This window comes from Perognathus longimembris, chromosome 10 (assembly GCF_023159225.1).
Source record: "Perognathus longimembris pacificus isolate PPM17 chromosome 10, ASM2315922v1, whole genome shotgun sequence".
NCBI lineage: Eukaryota > Metazoa > Chordata > Mammalia > Rodentia > Heteromyidae > Perognathus > Perognathus longimembris.
Genome location: NC_063170.1, coordinates 51,745,534 through 51,760,501, shown reverse-complemented (window position 1 = coordinate 51,760,501; position 14,968 = coordinate 51,745,534). Strand labels below are relative to the sequence as shown.

Below are 14,968 nucleotides of genomic sequence, written 5' to 3'. Positions count from 1 at the left end.
GAAATACATAAAGAAAAAAAAATTTAATCTAGATTTTACTGTGAAGTATTTTACTGTGAAGTATTTGCTCTAGACTCCAATGGGTCTTATATCTAACAAGCGCTTACTGAACTACCAGCCAAGATTCAAACACGTTCACAAACTGTTCTTGCTTATACCAAGGGCGACCTACAAAGGAGAGTTTGGGCTGGTCAGGGCTGAGTTGAGCGTGAATGAGAAGGTGGGGAACAGAAGCCTAGCTAAGCAGAAAACAGCATGCAGGAGGGGGTTGATGGAAAACAAGTATTTACTCCATGTGACAGTAGTGTTGCCAAAGGTGAAAGAATTGAAGGTCACCACCATCAAAGACACAATCATGCATCATTCATCTTCCACCAGGGCAGTGCAGGATGTCCAGAACAATCCTGATCATGAAAAGGAGACATACGTATCACAAGGTCTCCAGCCCAACACACAGATCAATGAATACAAAGACACAATATCTGGCATCGACTAAGTGTCTATTATGTATTTGGAACTATAAACCAGAGGCTGATTTTAATCACTACTATCATCTTCCTGATGCATTTGTTCTTACCCCCACTTGACAGATGTGAACACTGAGGCTAGAAGGTGTAACTCATTTAGCATTATGTAGCTGTCAAGTCGACGAGGTAGGATTCAAGAGCAAATATTTTTCTCCTTCAGGGAATTAAGTGTTTTTATCAATGTAATCACAGAAGAGATTGTGCCAAAGAACAATAGGTCAATCAGTCTAATCCAGAACACAAACAACCAAAATAGTTGACCATGACTCTCAGAAAATAATATACTTTAATATCATGACCCAGTACAAGTCCAGAATGCAAGACCGGGTATGAATAAATCCGGCATGTGCTAAAAACATGTTGATCCTTACTGTGTATGCTATACATCAATATTTCCCCTGTTTCGTGCGATTCAATTTCATTTATTTTAGAAATGCTGGCTGAAAAGCTTCTCTGGCACCCTGGTAGAATACAGTCCACTGACTTGAACACTGATGCTACAACTTGAGGGTAAGAAGAATACTAAGCTTTCCACCTGTCATCTCCCACTGCATTCTTTAGACAAGCAAAGATAAAGGATGCAGATAGTTTACAGGGAGTTAGAGGTGAATTGGAGAGACTTGGCACCCCACACCCCCAGAAAGAGAAGGGAAATTAACCTCCTTCAACAGAATGGCATCATCTCAATGACAAAGAAGCAGGTCCCCAAAGGCAGATGTTAAAGGCCTACGTTGGAGGAGGCAAGGTTTCTTTTTGTTCCTCTTTGCAAGAAGATTTCACTTTCCAATACTGACTCACTAGGACGAGAGGCACATGCTCCTAGTGCTCTTAAGCAAATTTGTAATACTGGAAAAAAAACACCAATACAACAACAAATCAAATCACAGCCTATTGCTCACATTACTTTCCTTACAAAACAGAACCAGGCCTCCCATAGGCAGCCTGGCCCAGACACACAACTCATCTATCATCTACCTTGCTCTAACTTGATTTCACATATTAAGCCTGGGGAGGATTATCTGAGGCAGAATAGATGGTTTCCCTTCTATATGCAAAATCTACAATAAGCTCTGAGTGATAATCAACATGAGCACATTAAAAGAAGAAGAAGGAATTAGTTTGTGGACATACTAATTTGAAAAGAATTTCAGCAAGAACTTGTTACCATGAGGACTTGGGGGAGAAAAAAAAAGAGGGGTTCTCCACAAAGAAGTGACTGATGCTATTGATTAATCTAGACACAAGAAGTAATGTCAAATTTTAAAGTTGCTGGAAAGAAAACCACCTTTTATATATGTATATAACATCAGTCTCTTAATATGCTGAAGGAACCTGTTCAAAATGCTTCAACAGCAAAGTAACTTAGATGATAAATGTGCTCTTCAATCTGTGCACCAGACAAGTAGCAATAAAATCAGAATAATTCATGCAAAAATTTTCATTATGTTTCTAAACATACTTATTTACATTTTAAATCACACATTAGACAATATGAAATATCTTTCATTTAGACAGGTGTGAACTAGAAAACAGATGCATTCATTAAACATGGAACAATCCGGCGAATTACAAAAAAAAAATAGTCTAAGAAACTCTCTGCTTGAAGTACTTCAGCCACTGTTTACTTACTTGAAAAAATATGGCCATGGCTCCAATGATTCTGTTCTCAGAAATGGCGGTTTGAAAGCTGTCAAAATCATCAGGATTGTAAAAGAAAATCTGCATCTGTAAAGACAACAAGTTAAAGAAAATGTATTAGAAAAATTTTCATATGCACACTAAGGTAAACAATAGTACAATGGACTTATCTTCCCATTGTACCACATTTATCATGTATTTAGACATTTCTTTTGCTGAAATGTTTGCAGACAGGATAATAGGTCATTTTACTCCTACTTACTGAAAAATGCCTCACATGTGCTGTATAAATAAATAGTACCAATGCCTTCTTCTCCACTGCAAAGGTCACGGAAATTTCCCTCCAAACAAGTGAGATTTTAAACATCATTAAAGACCTCAATGTAGAAAATAGCCCATGAGAGTACCCATTTGTAAACACACAAATGGGTACACTGTTTTAAAAAAAAAAAAAAAAAAAGAAGGCTTGTATACAAATGGAGAAGTGGGAAGAAGCATTTGTTAGTAGCTTAAAGAAATAGTCCAAAGGGCTAATGTAAGTAAATTCACAAAGAAATGTAATGGCAATGATAGCAGCAATGGTTTCCACTTGACAGTATATAAAAAGCCATTCCATTCCTTCTGTCACTTAATGCTTTTAACAAGCCCTAGGATGATGTAGAAGAAATGACTATACTTAGCCAGAAGTGTGTGTGGGGGGGGGGGGGGGGGGGACTTAAGAAATTGGATGACAGCCAGTTGTCCAAGACTGAACAGCAGAGAGCCTCTAAATTTTGAGTACTCCCAGCCCTATCTTAAATCCCTTTACACCTGGCTATAGTTTCTTATTGAAATAAACAAAACACAGATAGATCAACTTAAAATCACTACACAGTTTCAGTGCTTGAAAACATCGTCTTACTTAAAAAGGCTCAGAAAACAAAAGGACAGCATACCCAGGAGACTACCTAAGTGACAGAACGACAGCTCCTCACCCATTTCCCTACATGCCTGCAGGCAAGGTATCTTTGAGCCTCAGTTTAGTCACATGTAAAGACAAGTATTTCTACTTGGGGGGGGGTGGGGGGGGGAACTGTGAGTATTCTAGTGTAGTGCAGAGCACCATGCTTCGACCTCATCAGCCTTTTAATAGACATCTTAAAATTCCTAGGCAGAATGGGACTCCATTTTATCACTCAGTATGAATGACAGTACTGTTTAGAGAAAATCAGACCTTCTACACCCTGAGTTCCTTTCACAACCTCTATTTCCTCACTTTTCTAAATAGCATCATATGATTTTTTGGGGGGTGGGGGGGAGAGGTAAGTCCATAGGTCCTGGGTATTGCAGATGCATGGCTCTAAGGGCACGACTGTTAAGGAAAAACTGAATCTTCAGTTCAGTGATTACTCAAGCTGGGTGCTAGTGGCTTATACCTGTAATCCTAGCTTCTCAGAAGGCTGAGATCTGGGGATTATGGTTTGAAGCAAGGCTGAACAGGAAAGTCCATGAAACTCTTATTTTCAATTAACCACCAGAAGACCAGAAGTGGCACTGTGGCTCAAAGGAGTAGAGTGCCAGCTTTGAGTGAAAAAGCTCAGGGACAGTGCCTAACATGTGACTTCAAGCCCCATGACCAACAAAATAAATAAATGTACTCACATTTACCTATATTGTATGTACCATGAGTTTAAATACATTGAGTCCAAATAGACTAGACTATATCATGGTCACAACGAATGATTGTTGTATGTTTTATTATGGCTCACCTACAGCTAGATCATATTTCAAATACCGTGCATACGTGGTTCATTTTTCTCATAATGCCCTCTAACCTCTGTTAAGATATTCTGCCTGATAATGAATCTGATAACAATTCTAAAAATTTCCCTTTATCACTTCAATTAACTTTAGCCTCAATTTGTAGGCACCATTTGCTTTTGGGGTAACAGGTTTTCAGGAAATGAGCAGATCACACCATTCCGACCTATAACACAAGGCTGACAGGGCTTTTCCATGTCAACTGAGCTGTGTAATGCATGTGGGCGTTTGAAAATTTTTGTTTTTGAAATTTCTTATGTTTAGCATTGTTGTTTTTTTTTAAAAAACCATGTCTGGTCAAAATTATGTGTGGTAAATCCATTACTAAGGTGAGTTTACTGTATATAAAATAAACACATCCTACTGAAACTCTGAAGATCTGACCTTGCACTATCAATTCCTAGAAGGCAAAGCTAAGTCATAACTAGGTGAGCAGGTGATGTATAAGCCAAAAATAAACAGAGACTGGATGAACACATATGATAAGAACAAGGTAGACATTTGGATTCTGAAGGATTACATTAAGGCAGTGTAATTCAGAGCACTTTCCATGGAAATTCTGGGATGGTACCTACATAGATGGGAGATGGAAGAGGTAGAATCATTTGGAAGATTTTCTTTCTTTCAATGTAGGACACTGGATTCTCACTGATTCTGGCAGTTTCTTACAAGTGTATTACCTTTAGGTTCGAACAGCCTTAGACCTCATGAATTTACATTGAGCAAAACCCATTCCATGAAGTGTAGATTAAAATGGTTTAATACTAGGTGAATTGCTTTGGCCATAATGCTACGAACCCAAGGAAAGAAACTGCACAAGTATATTGAGAAAACTGCACTTTACTTTTCCTTTTAAACTTAGGTCCTCAAATTAAGTAGGTTCACAGAAGTCTGGTATACTTCAGCCCACTAACCAGGCCAGTGCTGTTTAATGCATCACCTCAATTGTGTGTGATACAGAATACTTTAATACCTCTTCAAGGGCATTCATTTACAACTAGGTAAATAAATGCAGTTTTAGAAAATATTTGCATCCAGGCTCCACCCACCAAGATAATAAAACATCTCATAAAAAGAACAGTAGAGCAGGTAGGAAATATCAGTTTTCCTTGCTATTTTTCTCACATTGTAATCTACTGAGTTAGGAAGCTATCTAAATATATGAAAGTAACTAAGGAGATGAGGTTTTGCTGAGTGAATTGGACTCTGGGATTTGTGCTGCTGTTGCTGATGAGTTAAAATTTAGACAGATGCTAGAAATCTCTTTTGCAAAGATATTTTGGCAGGTCTGAACTTAGCTACTGAGCTGCATTTACTATCAAAAGCCAGGTCCACAGATCTCCCTTCCATATCCCACAAAGTATGTTCCTTCTAAAAAGATGGGTCTGAACAATATTTAAAACTTAACATCCTGCCAAAGAAGCCTGAAGCAAAGAAGCCAAGGAAAATTTCTGAAAAGTTCAGCAATCAAAGATCTATTATGGAAAAGTGCTATGGCTCACAACTGTATAATCTCAACTACTCAGGAGGCAGATTGAGAAGATAGTAGTTAAAGGCCAGTCCAGGGAAAAATCCAGTCAGATCTCCACCTCAATAAACAAAATATGTTCAATGGTTGATGCCTATCATCCCAGCTACTCAGGAAGTCTAAGTAGAAGGTCCAGACTGACCCGGAAGAAAAAGTGAGACACAGTTCAACATTACCTAAAGGAAAAAGGGCTGGGGGCATGGCTCAGTTACTAAACTGCCTGCTTGCCAGGCAGTTCAAACCCTAGCACCACAAAAAACTTTAAAAATCTTTTCTATACTCTTATTATTTTATTAGTTATGAAGGGTGGGGAACATAGATTTCATTGTTAACTTTCCATACTTGATTACAATATTTTATATATTCTTCACTTAGTATGTGAGTCGGACTTTTGTCACTGTGACATATACATGGGAAAAATAACTTAAGGAGAGATTTCTTTTGCTTCAAAATTCAGAAGCTTGGGGTTGACAATAGGGCTTCCTGGTAGAGTACTTTCCTAGCATTCATGAAGCCTTGGGTTCATTTGCTCAATACCACATAAACAGAAAAGGCCAGAAGTGGCACTGTGTTTCAAGTGGTGGAGTGCTAACCTTGAGCAAAAAGAAGCTCAGGGACAGTGCCCTGAGTGTAAGTCCCAGGACTGGCAAAAATAAAATCCAGAGGCTTCCTTCCATCATGCTGGATACACAGCATGGGATGGTACCATAAGCAACCTGAGAGACGCAGTTTCAGCTGCCCTTTCTGCTTTCTGGTGTCCTCACATCTTCCAATCAGCTCCGAAGGCATATCAACAATCACAAACCAGTCTCTGCAATTATTAAAGTATCCAAACTTTGCAACATTCTTTAAGAAAGGAAGTGGAGTAGGGTTGAGATCTCAGTGACTGAGCTTCCTTATAAGGGCAAGAATACTAGCCTATAATGCCTGCCATGTGCAAGGCACCCAGGACTGATGAAGACTCAGCCAAAGAAAGACTGGGTGTCATTAGCAAGACAAGGTTAACCTTTGCTTTGAGTAAAGGTGTCACAAAAAAGCCCAAGGCAATAAATAGATCTTAGTCAGGTGAGAAATACATTCAGAGAATACTAAAGTAATATAGGATAGAAGGAGATATCTTTTTTTTTTTTTTTCTGGGAGAGGAACTTTATTCTGTCTAGGAACTCTGGGTCTAAGTCAGCTCTCAAGTTTTTGTGATAAGGAAGGCCAAAGGAAACAAATCCAATGCAAGAGAGAACAGTCCAATGTCTTCTCTTCTCTGCAGACTTCAAACACCCATTTCATTTTCTTCTGAGAAATTCCAATTCTTCTACATACTCTTCATACAAGGGCTAAGAAAATAGCAGGAACACTGTCCACAAGAAATATATTCATTACCTAACGTAACTGTAACCCCTCTGTACATCACCTTCATAATAACAATAAAAACTAAAAACAGGATGAATTAATTAAGTTAGCTAAGGAGTGGCTATAAAGAATCTTCCCAGAGTTCAAACACTAGTACTGTCCAAAAGAAAAGCAGAGAATAAGAGAGGGAGGGATAGGGAAAGGGAAAGGGGGAAAGAGTAGGGGAAGAGGGAGAGAAAGAGGGGAGGGAGAAATTTGGAGGGAGATGGAGAAGAGGGAGAAGAGGAAGAGGGGTAGGGAGGGTTAAGTAATGAATCAGTGCATATATAACTTAAGAGGAGTCAAGTTATTGAATGATCTAATATCATTTGAAGAGAAAATGGAGGGCAGCAGCTCATGCTTCTAAATCATAGCTATTTGGAAAGTTGAGATTGTTGAGATAGAGATTCAAGACCAGCCTCAGCAGAAAAAAACTTGTGAGGCCTCCTGCCAATGAAGAGCTGGACACAGTGATGTGTAACTGTTATCCTAGGTGCTAAGAAATCGAATTTAAGTTGATTGCGCCAAGATGTGTGCCTGGGCAGGGAGCAAGACCTTGTTTGAAGAAGGAAATCCAGGCTGAAGGCACAGCTCAGCATTAAGAATGCTCACTTAGCAAGCACAAGGCCCTGGGTTGAAAACTCCAGTTTTCATACATGCAACAACAAAAGGCCAGGAAAGCTCAAAAGAATCACAAGAAGGAAACAGGGAATAGAACTGAAGAGAGGAAACGTGGTTTTCTAATCATAAGTAGTGACAATCTGTAGTAGGCAAACCAGTTCTTTGACAACTTCTTCCTATCTGCTACTACATTCTAAGAATAAAAGTGGGCTGAGTACTGGGCACCAGTGGCACATGCATAAAAGCCTAGCTACTCAAGGAGGCTAAGATCTGAGAATCAGCATTTGAAGTCAGCCTGGGAAGTAAAATCTGTGCGACTCTCATCTCCAACTGATTACCATAAAGCCAGGAATCGAGCTGCGGTGCAAGTGGTAGAGCATTAGCCTTGAGCAAAACCAAGCTCAGACAGTGCTCAGACCCTGAGTTCAAGCCCCATCCAGTAATTGCTACACGAACACACACACACACACACACACACACACACACACACACACACACACGCTATAATAAAGAAAAAATGAAAATCTAAACATAGCAATGATTTACTCATTCTCTTTGAACAATCTGTTTTGGATGATGTCAGAACTGAAGTCTGTAAAACCAGTACTCAATCCACGGGGATTTTAAAAAATTATGGTGTACCTTAATTATTATTAAACCAGATCACATATGCTCATCCCATCATTACCATCTAATCTTTAAGTCTGCAGGAAGCATCACACAGGAAAACCTCTACAGACAAAGTGGAAGTCAGCTGGTTCAAGCGTATGTGGTTAGCACAGAGCAATTCATTGCAAATGCTATTACTTTGTTTGAGGAATGAATAAAATAAGGGGAACATTTTGTGGCTTGAAGCAAGGATAGCCAGGTGATAAAGCCACAAACACCTCCACAAAGCCTTTGCTCTCTCTTGGAATAAATAATAAGAGGTGGTGGTGGTGGGGTTAATCTGGAATTCAATGAACAAAGGGATTTAAACCACTAGAGTAAATGCTCAGCAAGGTAAATTGTACACCCAAATCACTGTGAAAAGACAGGGAGCCCAGATATAGCTCTACTAAAGACAGATCACACACACACACACACACACACACACACACACACACACACACACACACACACACTTGCTCTGCAATCTACAAGAATCTCAAACATTTTAAAGCTTATATCGAAGAGGATCTATTCTTAGCTATGGAGAAAACTAAGAAGTAAAAATGCATAATCCAATCATGGAGTAAATACCTATTATAGGAGGACAATTTCATGGTGCTGAGAGTAAGGCTTGAACCCAGGGCCTCACACTCTCCTTTGGCTTTTTCTGCTCATGTCTGGTGCTTTAACTTTGAGCCACTCCCCCACTTCCAGCTTTTTGCTGCTTAACTAAAGGTTAAGAATCTCACAAAGTTTTCTGCCAAGGCTGTCTTTGAACTATGATCCTCAAATCTCAGCCTCCCACATAGCTAGGAGTAAGCATGCGCCACCAGCACCTGGCTTTGGGATAGTTTTCTGTGAAAGTATTTTGTGGATGTGGTTAATTATTAAGTTAGATTTTAGGAACCAAGCAGATTACCCTGCATAACGCAGATGGATCTCATCTCATCTGCACAGAGTTTCCCCTAAAACAAAGAATTCTACCTCCAGACTTCAACAGAGAAACTGTGTTGATGTTCAGCCTTCAGAATCCAGCCAGAATTACATAGAGTTACACTGTATTCACCTCTTCCTTGAAGGCCTGTCCCTGGAGAAGGAGGCCCAAGTGACAACCCCTTTACTCTCTTGAGCTGCAAGGGACTAATGTCATGTAGCTGGCCAACCTGGATAGTAGGTGATAAAGATGGGAGGAGAAGTGGAAGACATTACCATCTTTATGGTTCAGTTGCTCCCTTAGAAAAATCAAAGTCACATGCATCCTGAGATCACTGTGATAAGCCTACACTAAATGTGCCTGTGTAAAGTCAGAGCAAACTAAGTAAATCTCATGCTGCTATAGCTGTAAAAGATATATCACTTTCCTTTGGTGCTGAAAAGAATGGGTAAATTAAGGTGAATCTATAGTCCTTTCCTTGGCCAGTCAACATTCCAATGAGTCATGTGGCAAGATAGATCCAAGAAGCCCATGTGTGGGCTTAAGCAGCTTTCATTGAAAAGGTATTTTTAGAAGAACCAACCACCAAAGAATAGCAGGTATTTGCTACCTTTGCAGAAGTAGCATTTAAATAAACATTTCCAAAGGTTTGCTTTGTATAATACCCATAATCACTGAGTGCATTCATTCTTCCTATCACTTAATTATCTTAACTACTTTAGAGCAGAAATCCAAGTCTTTGGAATAGAAGAACATTAAGGCTATGTATGAGTCATACAAAAAGGGACTGAGACAGTTTTGGGAGACCTTGCAAAAGTTTATTCCATTATAAGTCTCTTGATTGATTTTTCAGTATTTCTCTGACTCAGTGATACATCTGACTAATCATATAAACATTTAATTTTTCTACTTCTTCCCTTAATAAGGCATAGTACAGGCTTTAAGTTACATTAGTAACTTCAGCTTTCTAGGGATTTACTCTGTGTGTGTGTGTGTGTGTGTGTGTGTGTGTGTGTGTAGTTCAGTATAAATTTGGCCACAAATGAAGTAGGAATCTAATCATATCATGGCCATATCCCCATTATGCATGTAGGAAAGTGAGCAGTAACTACAACAGGGAACACCAAGTGTGCTGTTGACTTACAGGGAGGAAGGAGGGCAGAAGAACAGAAGGGGAAGAGAGGGGAGGAAGGAGGGAAGCTTCATGAGGTAGTACCATGGCTACCTTTGTAGTGTTCTACCTGGGAGAGTCATTGGGGGTGCTAAGTCTACTGATTTGGGTACTAATGACAAGGGTATGAAAACCTGATCCCCTGTACACTTACCTTTGGGAACCTTCCTCCTTGTATATGATATTTGGTAGCAGATAAGTAAAACGAACAAAATGAAAAGGGTAACTGGCTCAGACAACAGAATATGGTTTATTTTGCCACCTTCTTCAAGACCCAGGAAATGTGATTCAGGTGCTGTACACCTTGGGGCCAAGCATGGTTAAAGTGACCTGCTTGGCAGAGCACGGTACAGTGACAAGGTGTCACTGGGCAGGATCACTCCCATACAGGACTAGAGGTGGGGATGTGCGCCAAGCCCTGCTCTGCCTGCAACTCCAGCTACCAGGAGGCAGAGTTTAGTAGAACTGAGTCTTGAGGCCAGCGTTGGCAAATATCATTCAGACCCAATCTCATCCAGGAAATGAGGCACAGTGGCACTGCTTCTGATCCAAGTATGTTGGAGGGCATAGGTAGAAGGATGAGGGTCTGCGGCCAGTCTCAGGCCAAAAAACAAAACCGTACATGAAAAAAGAACAAAAGCAAAAGGGGCTAGAAGTGTGGTCCAAGTGGTATACCTCTTTTTCAGAAAGTGCAGGACTCTGAGTTCAAATTTTAGGGCTTCAGTTAAAAAAAAGTCCAAATTTCAGTTCAAAAGCAAATAATTTTAATGTGCCTTTCAAAAAATGCATTATATTAACTAGGATCCTTCCCACTACTCTCAGGAGGAAAACTTATTTTTCCTATTTTATATAAAAAGAAATGAAGACCAAAGTATTAGACCTCTCTACTTAGAAATACAGCCGTCATCTGAACATGAACACTAGAGAGTCGTTATTAAATTGGTCTACTATACATCCTGATCAGAATTCTCCTTAGTCATTAGAACTGTCTACTACTTATTGCTAGGATCCTAGCTTGAAGCTTCCAGAAAAGAGTACGTATTTATTTGTTCACATATTTGGTAGTACTCAGGTTTGAACTCATGGCCTTGTGCAAGGCTTGGAACCTTACTAACTGAACCACTCTAGCAGTCCCATTTTGCACTGGTTACTGTCAAGATAAGATCTTGCTTTATGCTTGTGCTGGCCTGGGTTGTATTCCTATTATCTGTGATTCCCTGCTTTGATGGGATGACAGAATGGTACAATGATACCCACTCACTGGTTGAGATGAAGTCTCAAAACTTTCACAGCCAGGCTTGCTGCAAACGATCATCTCCCAAATAACTAGGATGAAAGGGTGAAGCCACTGCACCCAGCATGTAACCACAATGGTCAGTGATTCTGTGTCCCAGTGGGAATTTAGCAAGCCAGGTGTAGAGACATAATTGGTCGGCACTACACAAGAGAGGGATTGCTATGGGTGTCTAGTGATGCTGCAAACTACTTATAACACACACTATGAGCACCCACAGTCAGTAATTACTCAGCCCATTCTCATTGTCAAAATTCATATGGAAAAGTACTGTTTTTCTCCTGCTTCTACAATGGATCTGTCAAGTGGGGAGGGTGGGCACATCCACTGTCATGGGGCTCACAGATTGGGAGATCACTTTGTCCCACCCACAAAATGGTCCCTTCTTAGCTTTCACCTATTCTTAAGGTTCCTGTTATGACTTGCTTTCCTATCAAAACAATGCTTCCTTGGATGCATAGCGACTGTGTGTATAAGGTCAGTTCTGGAAGGCACTGGGTAGACGGATGACAGAGGGCCCCCTGAGGTGCATGTGGAACTCATCTGTATTTCTAAAACAGGAAAATCAACACCATAGTATTGGTGCTCTTTGTAATATGAAACTTTTTTTTTCCTTTTAGAAATTGCTTTGTACTTGGAAGTAACAGCCACATGATTCACCATGAAATGAAGTCTGGAAAATCATTTTGGATAAATGGACCTATAAATTCAATAGAATTTCCATGACAACACAGACTGTAACATTCAACCACAAATAAAAGGTTATATAAATCATTCAAAACCAACTAGGAGTCAGCAATCTGTCTCCCATTTTGAAATACAAGAATCCTGAAATATAGTATATATGTTAACTTACTCACCTAAAGTTCCCATTCCAGTTCTCTCCTTACTTTTGATACTGCATTTTCTACCCATAACAGGTTCTGGAGGGAAACGATGATGCCATAAATGGGCGATTTAGCTAAGTAAAATTAACACCGGTGTGGAGTTGGTTATATCTCTTAGCTTCTCCCAGGCCTCGGCCTCCTAGAGAGCTTGCATGAAAACACAAGCAATGCTGTGGTACCCCAAAAAACAGCCAAGTAAAAGATTTATGCAAAACATTTCCATGAACACGCAGGCAAAACATTCCAGAAGCTTCCCAACTGCTTTTGAATTCTGTAAACTTAGACCACCACACTCTCTACTGTCCTTAGACAACCCGAGGCTTGTGTGTATGTGTTCTAGTCCTGGGGCTTGAACTCATGGCCTAGGTGCCCTCCCTGAGCTTTGTTTCCCCACATACTCTCAAAACTAGTGCTCTACCACTTGAGCCACAGCTCTATTTCCACTTTTTGGTGGTTAACTGGAGATAAGAGTCTCACAGACTGTTCTGCCTGGGCTGGTTTCAAACCTTCATCCTCAGATCTCAGCCTCCCAGATAGCTAGAATTACAGACATAAGTCACTGATGCCCACCCAGCTAACAGGCTTTAATGTCTAGGTGGGTCAACCTATCTAGATTATCTGTATTTAAAATTGCTATTTTTGTCCACAAACTATCTCTGAACTTTTAGCTCCAAAACAGCCTTCTCCTGTGACCTCCTCTGTCATTACTGATGTCCTTGGGGCCAGCCAGACAGCAAGCACTCATTGAGTGATTGTAGAATGCATGAATGGGAGCTACTTTTCTCCATCCTGATCTTTCCTCATTTCGCTGTTCCGGCTCCCTTACAATAACACACCTCTGAAAAGATGACTGGTATGAGTGGAGGGTCTTTACAATGCTCTGGATATGGCTGTAGCAGGGCTGGCTGCAAGTGGCCTGAAATACTGTTAAACATGCCAGATGTGTGGTACCGCCTCCCACTGGATGAACTCATGGCTGTGTATATGCCCTACATTGAAAACCCATTGTGATGATTAATTCTGATTGTCACTTGATTAGACTGAGAAGAATCTAGGAGATTAGTAAGCATTCCTTTGGCTGTGTCCATGAGGTTGTATCCAGAGAATCAACCGAAGGGGGAAGGACCCATCCTAACAGTGGACAATACCATTACATTCAGACTAAGGTCCCACAAAGAAGGGAGGAAAAGGGAAAGCTAACTCAGTGCAGACATGTCTGTCTCTGTGCTCCCTGGCTGCCATGATACGAATTGCTCTGCTCCTCCCATGATTGACCAACACCTCCGATATCATGAAGTAAAAGAAATCCTTCCTCCCTTAGGTTGTTTATGTAAGGTAATTATGTCATAGCGATGAGAAAGTTAACTGATACACTTGGCAAAGCCCTGTTCTCTGTGGTCTCAGGCTTTGACTGGTATCGGCAAAGGCATAAACCAGAAAGTCTAAGAATCATTGCCCACCAGAGAGTCTGTGAATATTTGGAGCAAGTTCTCTCTTCCTCTCTCTTCATCTCTCCCCCTCTCTTTCAGTTTCACCCACTCCTTCTCTCCCCTCCACCCCTGCCTCGGACTCAAACTCTGTACCTGCCGCTCTCGTTCATTGGCTAGCGCTCTGCCATGTAAGCCATGCCTCCAGCCCCAAGGATGTGGTTTTCATACACCACTGCTCACATTGACTCACATTGCTCACATTGACTCACTTTCCTACTCTTCACCTACTAGATACACATTTCTGTTCTCATTTTAAGTTGTCATAAAAATGAATAGGAATGATTACCTTCATTTATTTTACCTAGTAAGAAGAACCCTTTTCACTGTTTAAGAAAGTTCTTTTTTTATGATTTCTAAACAGTTATTTGTTGTAAGGGTATCTTTGCAAACATAAAGGCAAATAAATATACAAATACTTTCCTCCACTGTTGTTATAAAGGAAAAAATTGTACATGTATCATACACAGAGATATGACAAATGCCCTCTCAAGGAAGGGGTGAAGAAATGGTCAGTAGCTACTGACGTCCATTCATTCATTCATTTGAGGTCTTGTTACATATAGTCTAGGCTAGCTGGGATTCTAAGCGTGTGCCATCACCCTTAGTTTTGAAGATATATTACTAATCAAGTCAGGAAGCAATGGGATCACACTTGAATTAAAGAGCATAGCCACCACAATACTGCACTTGTGTAAGCACATGCATACATTTGCAGAACTAAAGCAAAACCAGCTTCTCTATGGAAAATGACATACACACTAACAGTAGTTTTCTTAGAGGTGAAGAGTCGAGATTGATTTGGGGTCAGGAAAGATTTGTTTATCATAATTTAAAATATTTGCTGGCTCTCAAACATAACTCATCTACAAAAGAAAAATAAAAATTCACTCCAAGTGAAGGAAAAAAAAAACAATGAAAAACTGAAAAAAGAAATGAAACTGAAATTGCTACCAGGGTTTCACTGACAGAAGGGTGGAACTAATGGACTGATTGGGGACTCAACTCAGAACTCCAACCTCATCAGCAAAGCGTGACCCAGGA

At 40.2% G+C, this 14,968-nt stretch overlaps 1 protein-coding gene across 3 annotated transcripts in view; it reads right to left on the bottom strand.

Moving 5' to 3' along the window:
* The window catches only part of Ptprg (protein tyrosine phosphatase receptor type G), a 670,876-nt gene that overhangs the window by 208,154 nt on the left and 447,754 nt on the right, over positions 1-14,968 (bottom strand). For all 3 annotated transcript variants that reach the window (XM_048356066.1, XM_048356067.1, XM_048356068.1), the window contains exon 5: positions 2,157-2,252. In XM_048356066.1, the coding sequence (XP_048212023.1) occupies positions 2,157-2,252 (96 nt within the window). The remainder of the gene's footprint in view (positions 1-2,156; positions 2,253-14,968) is intronic.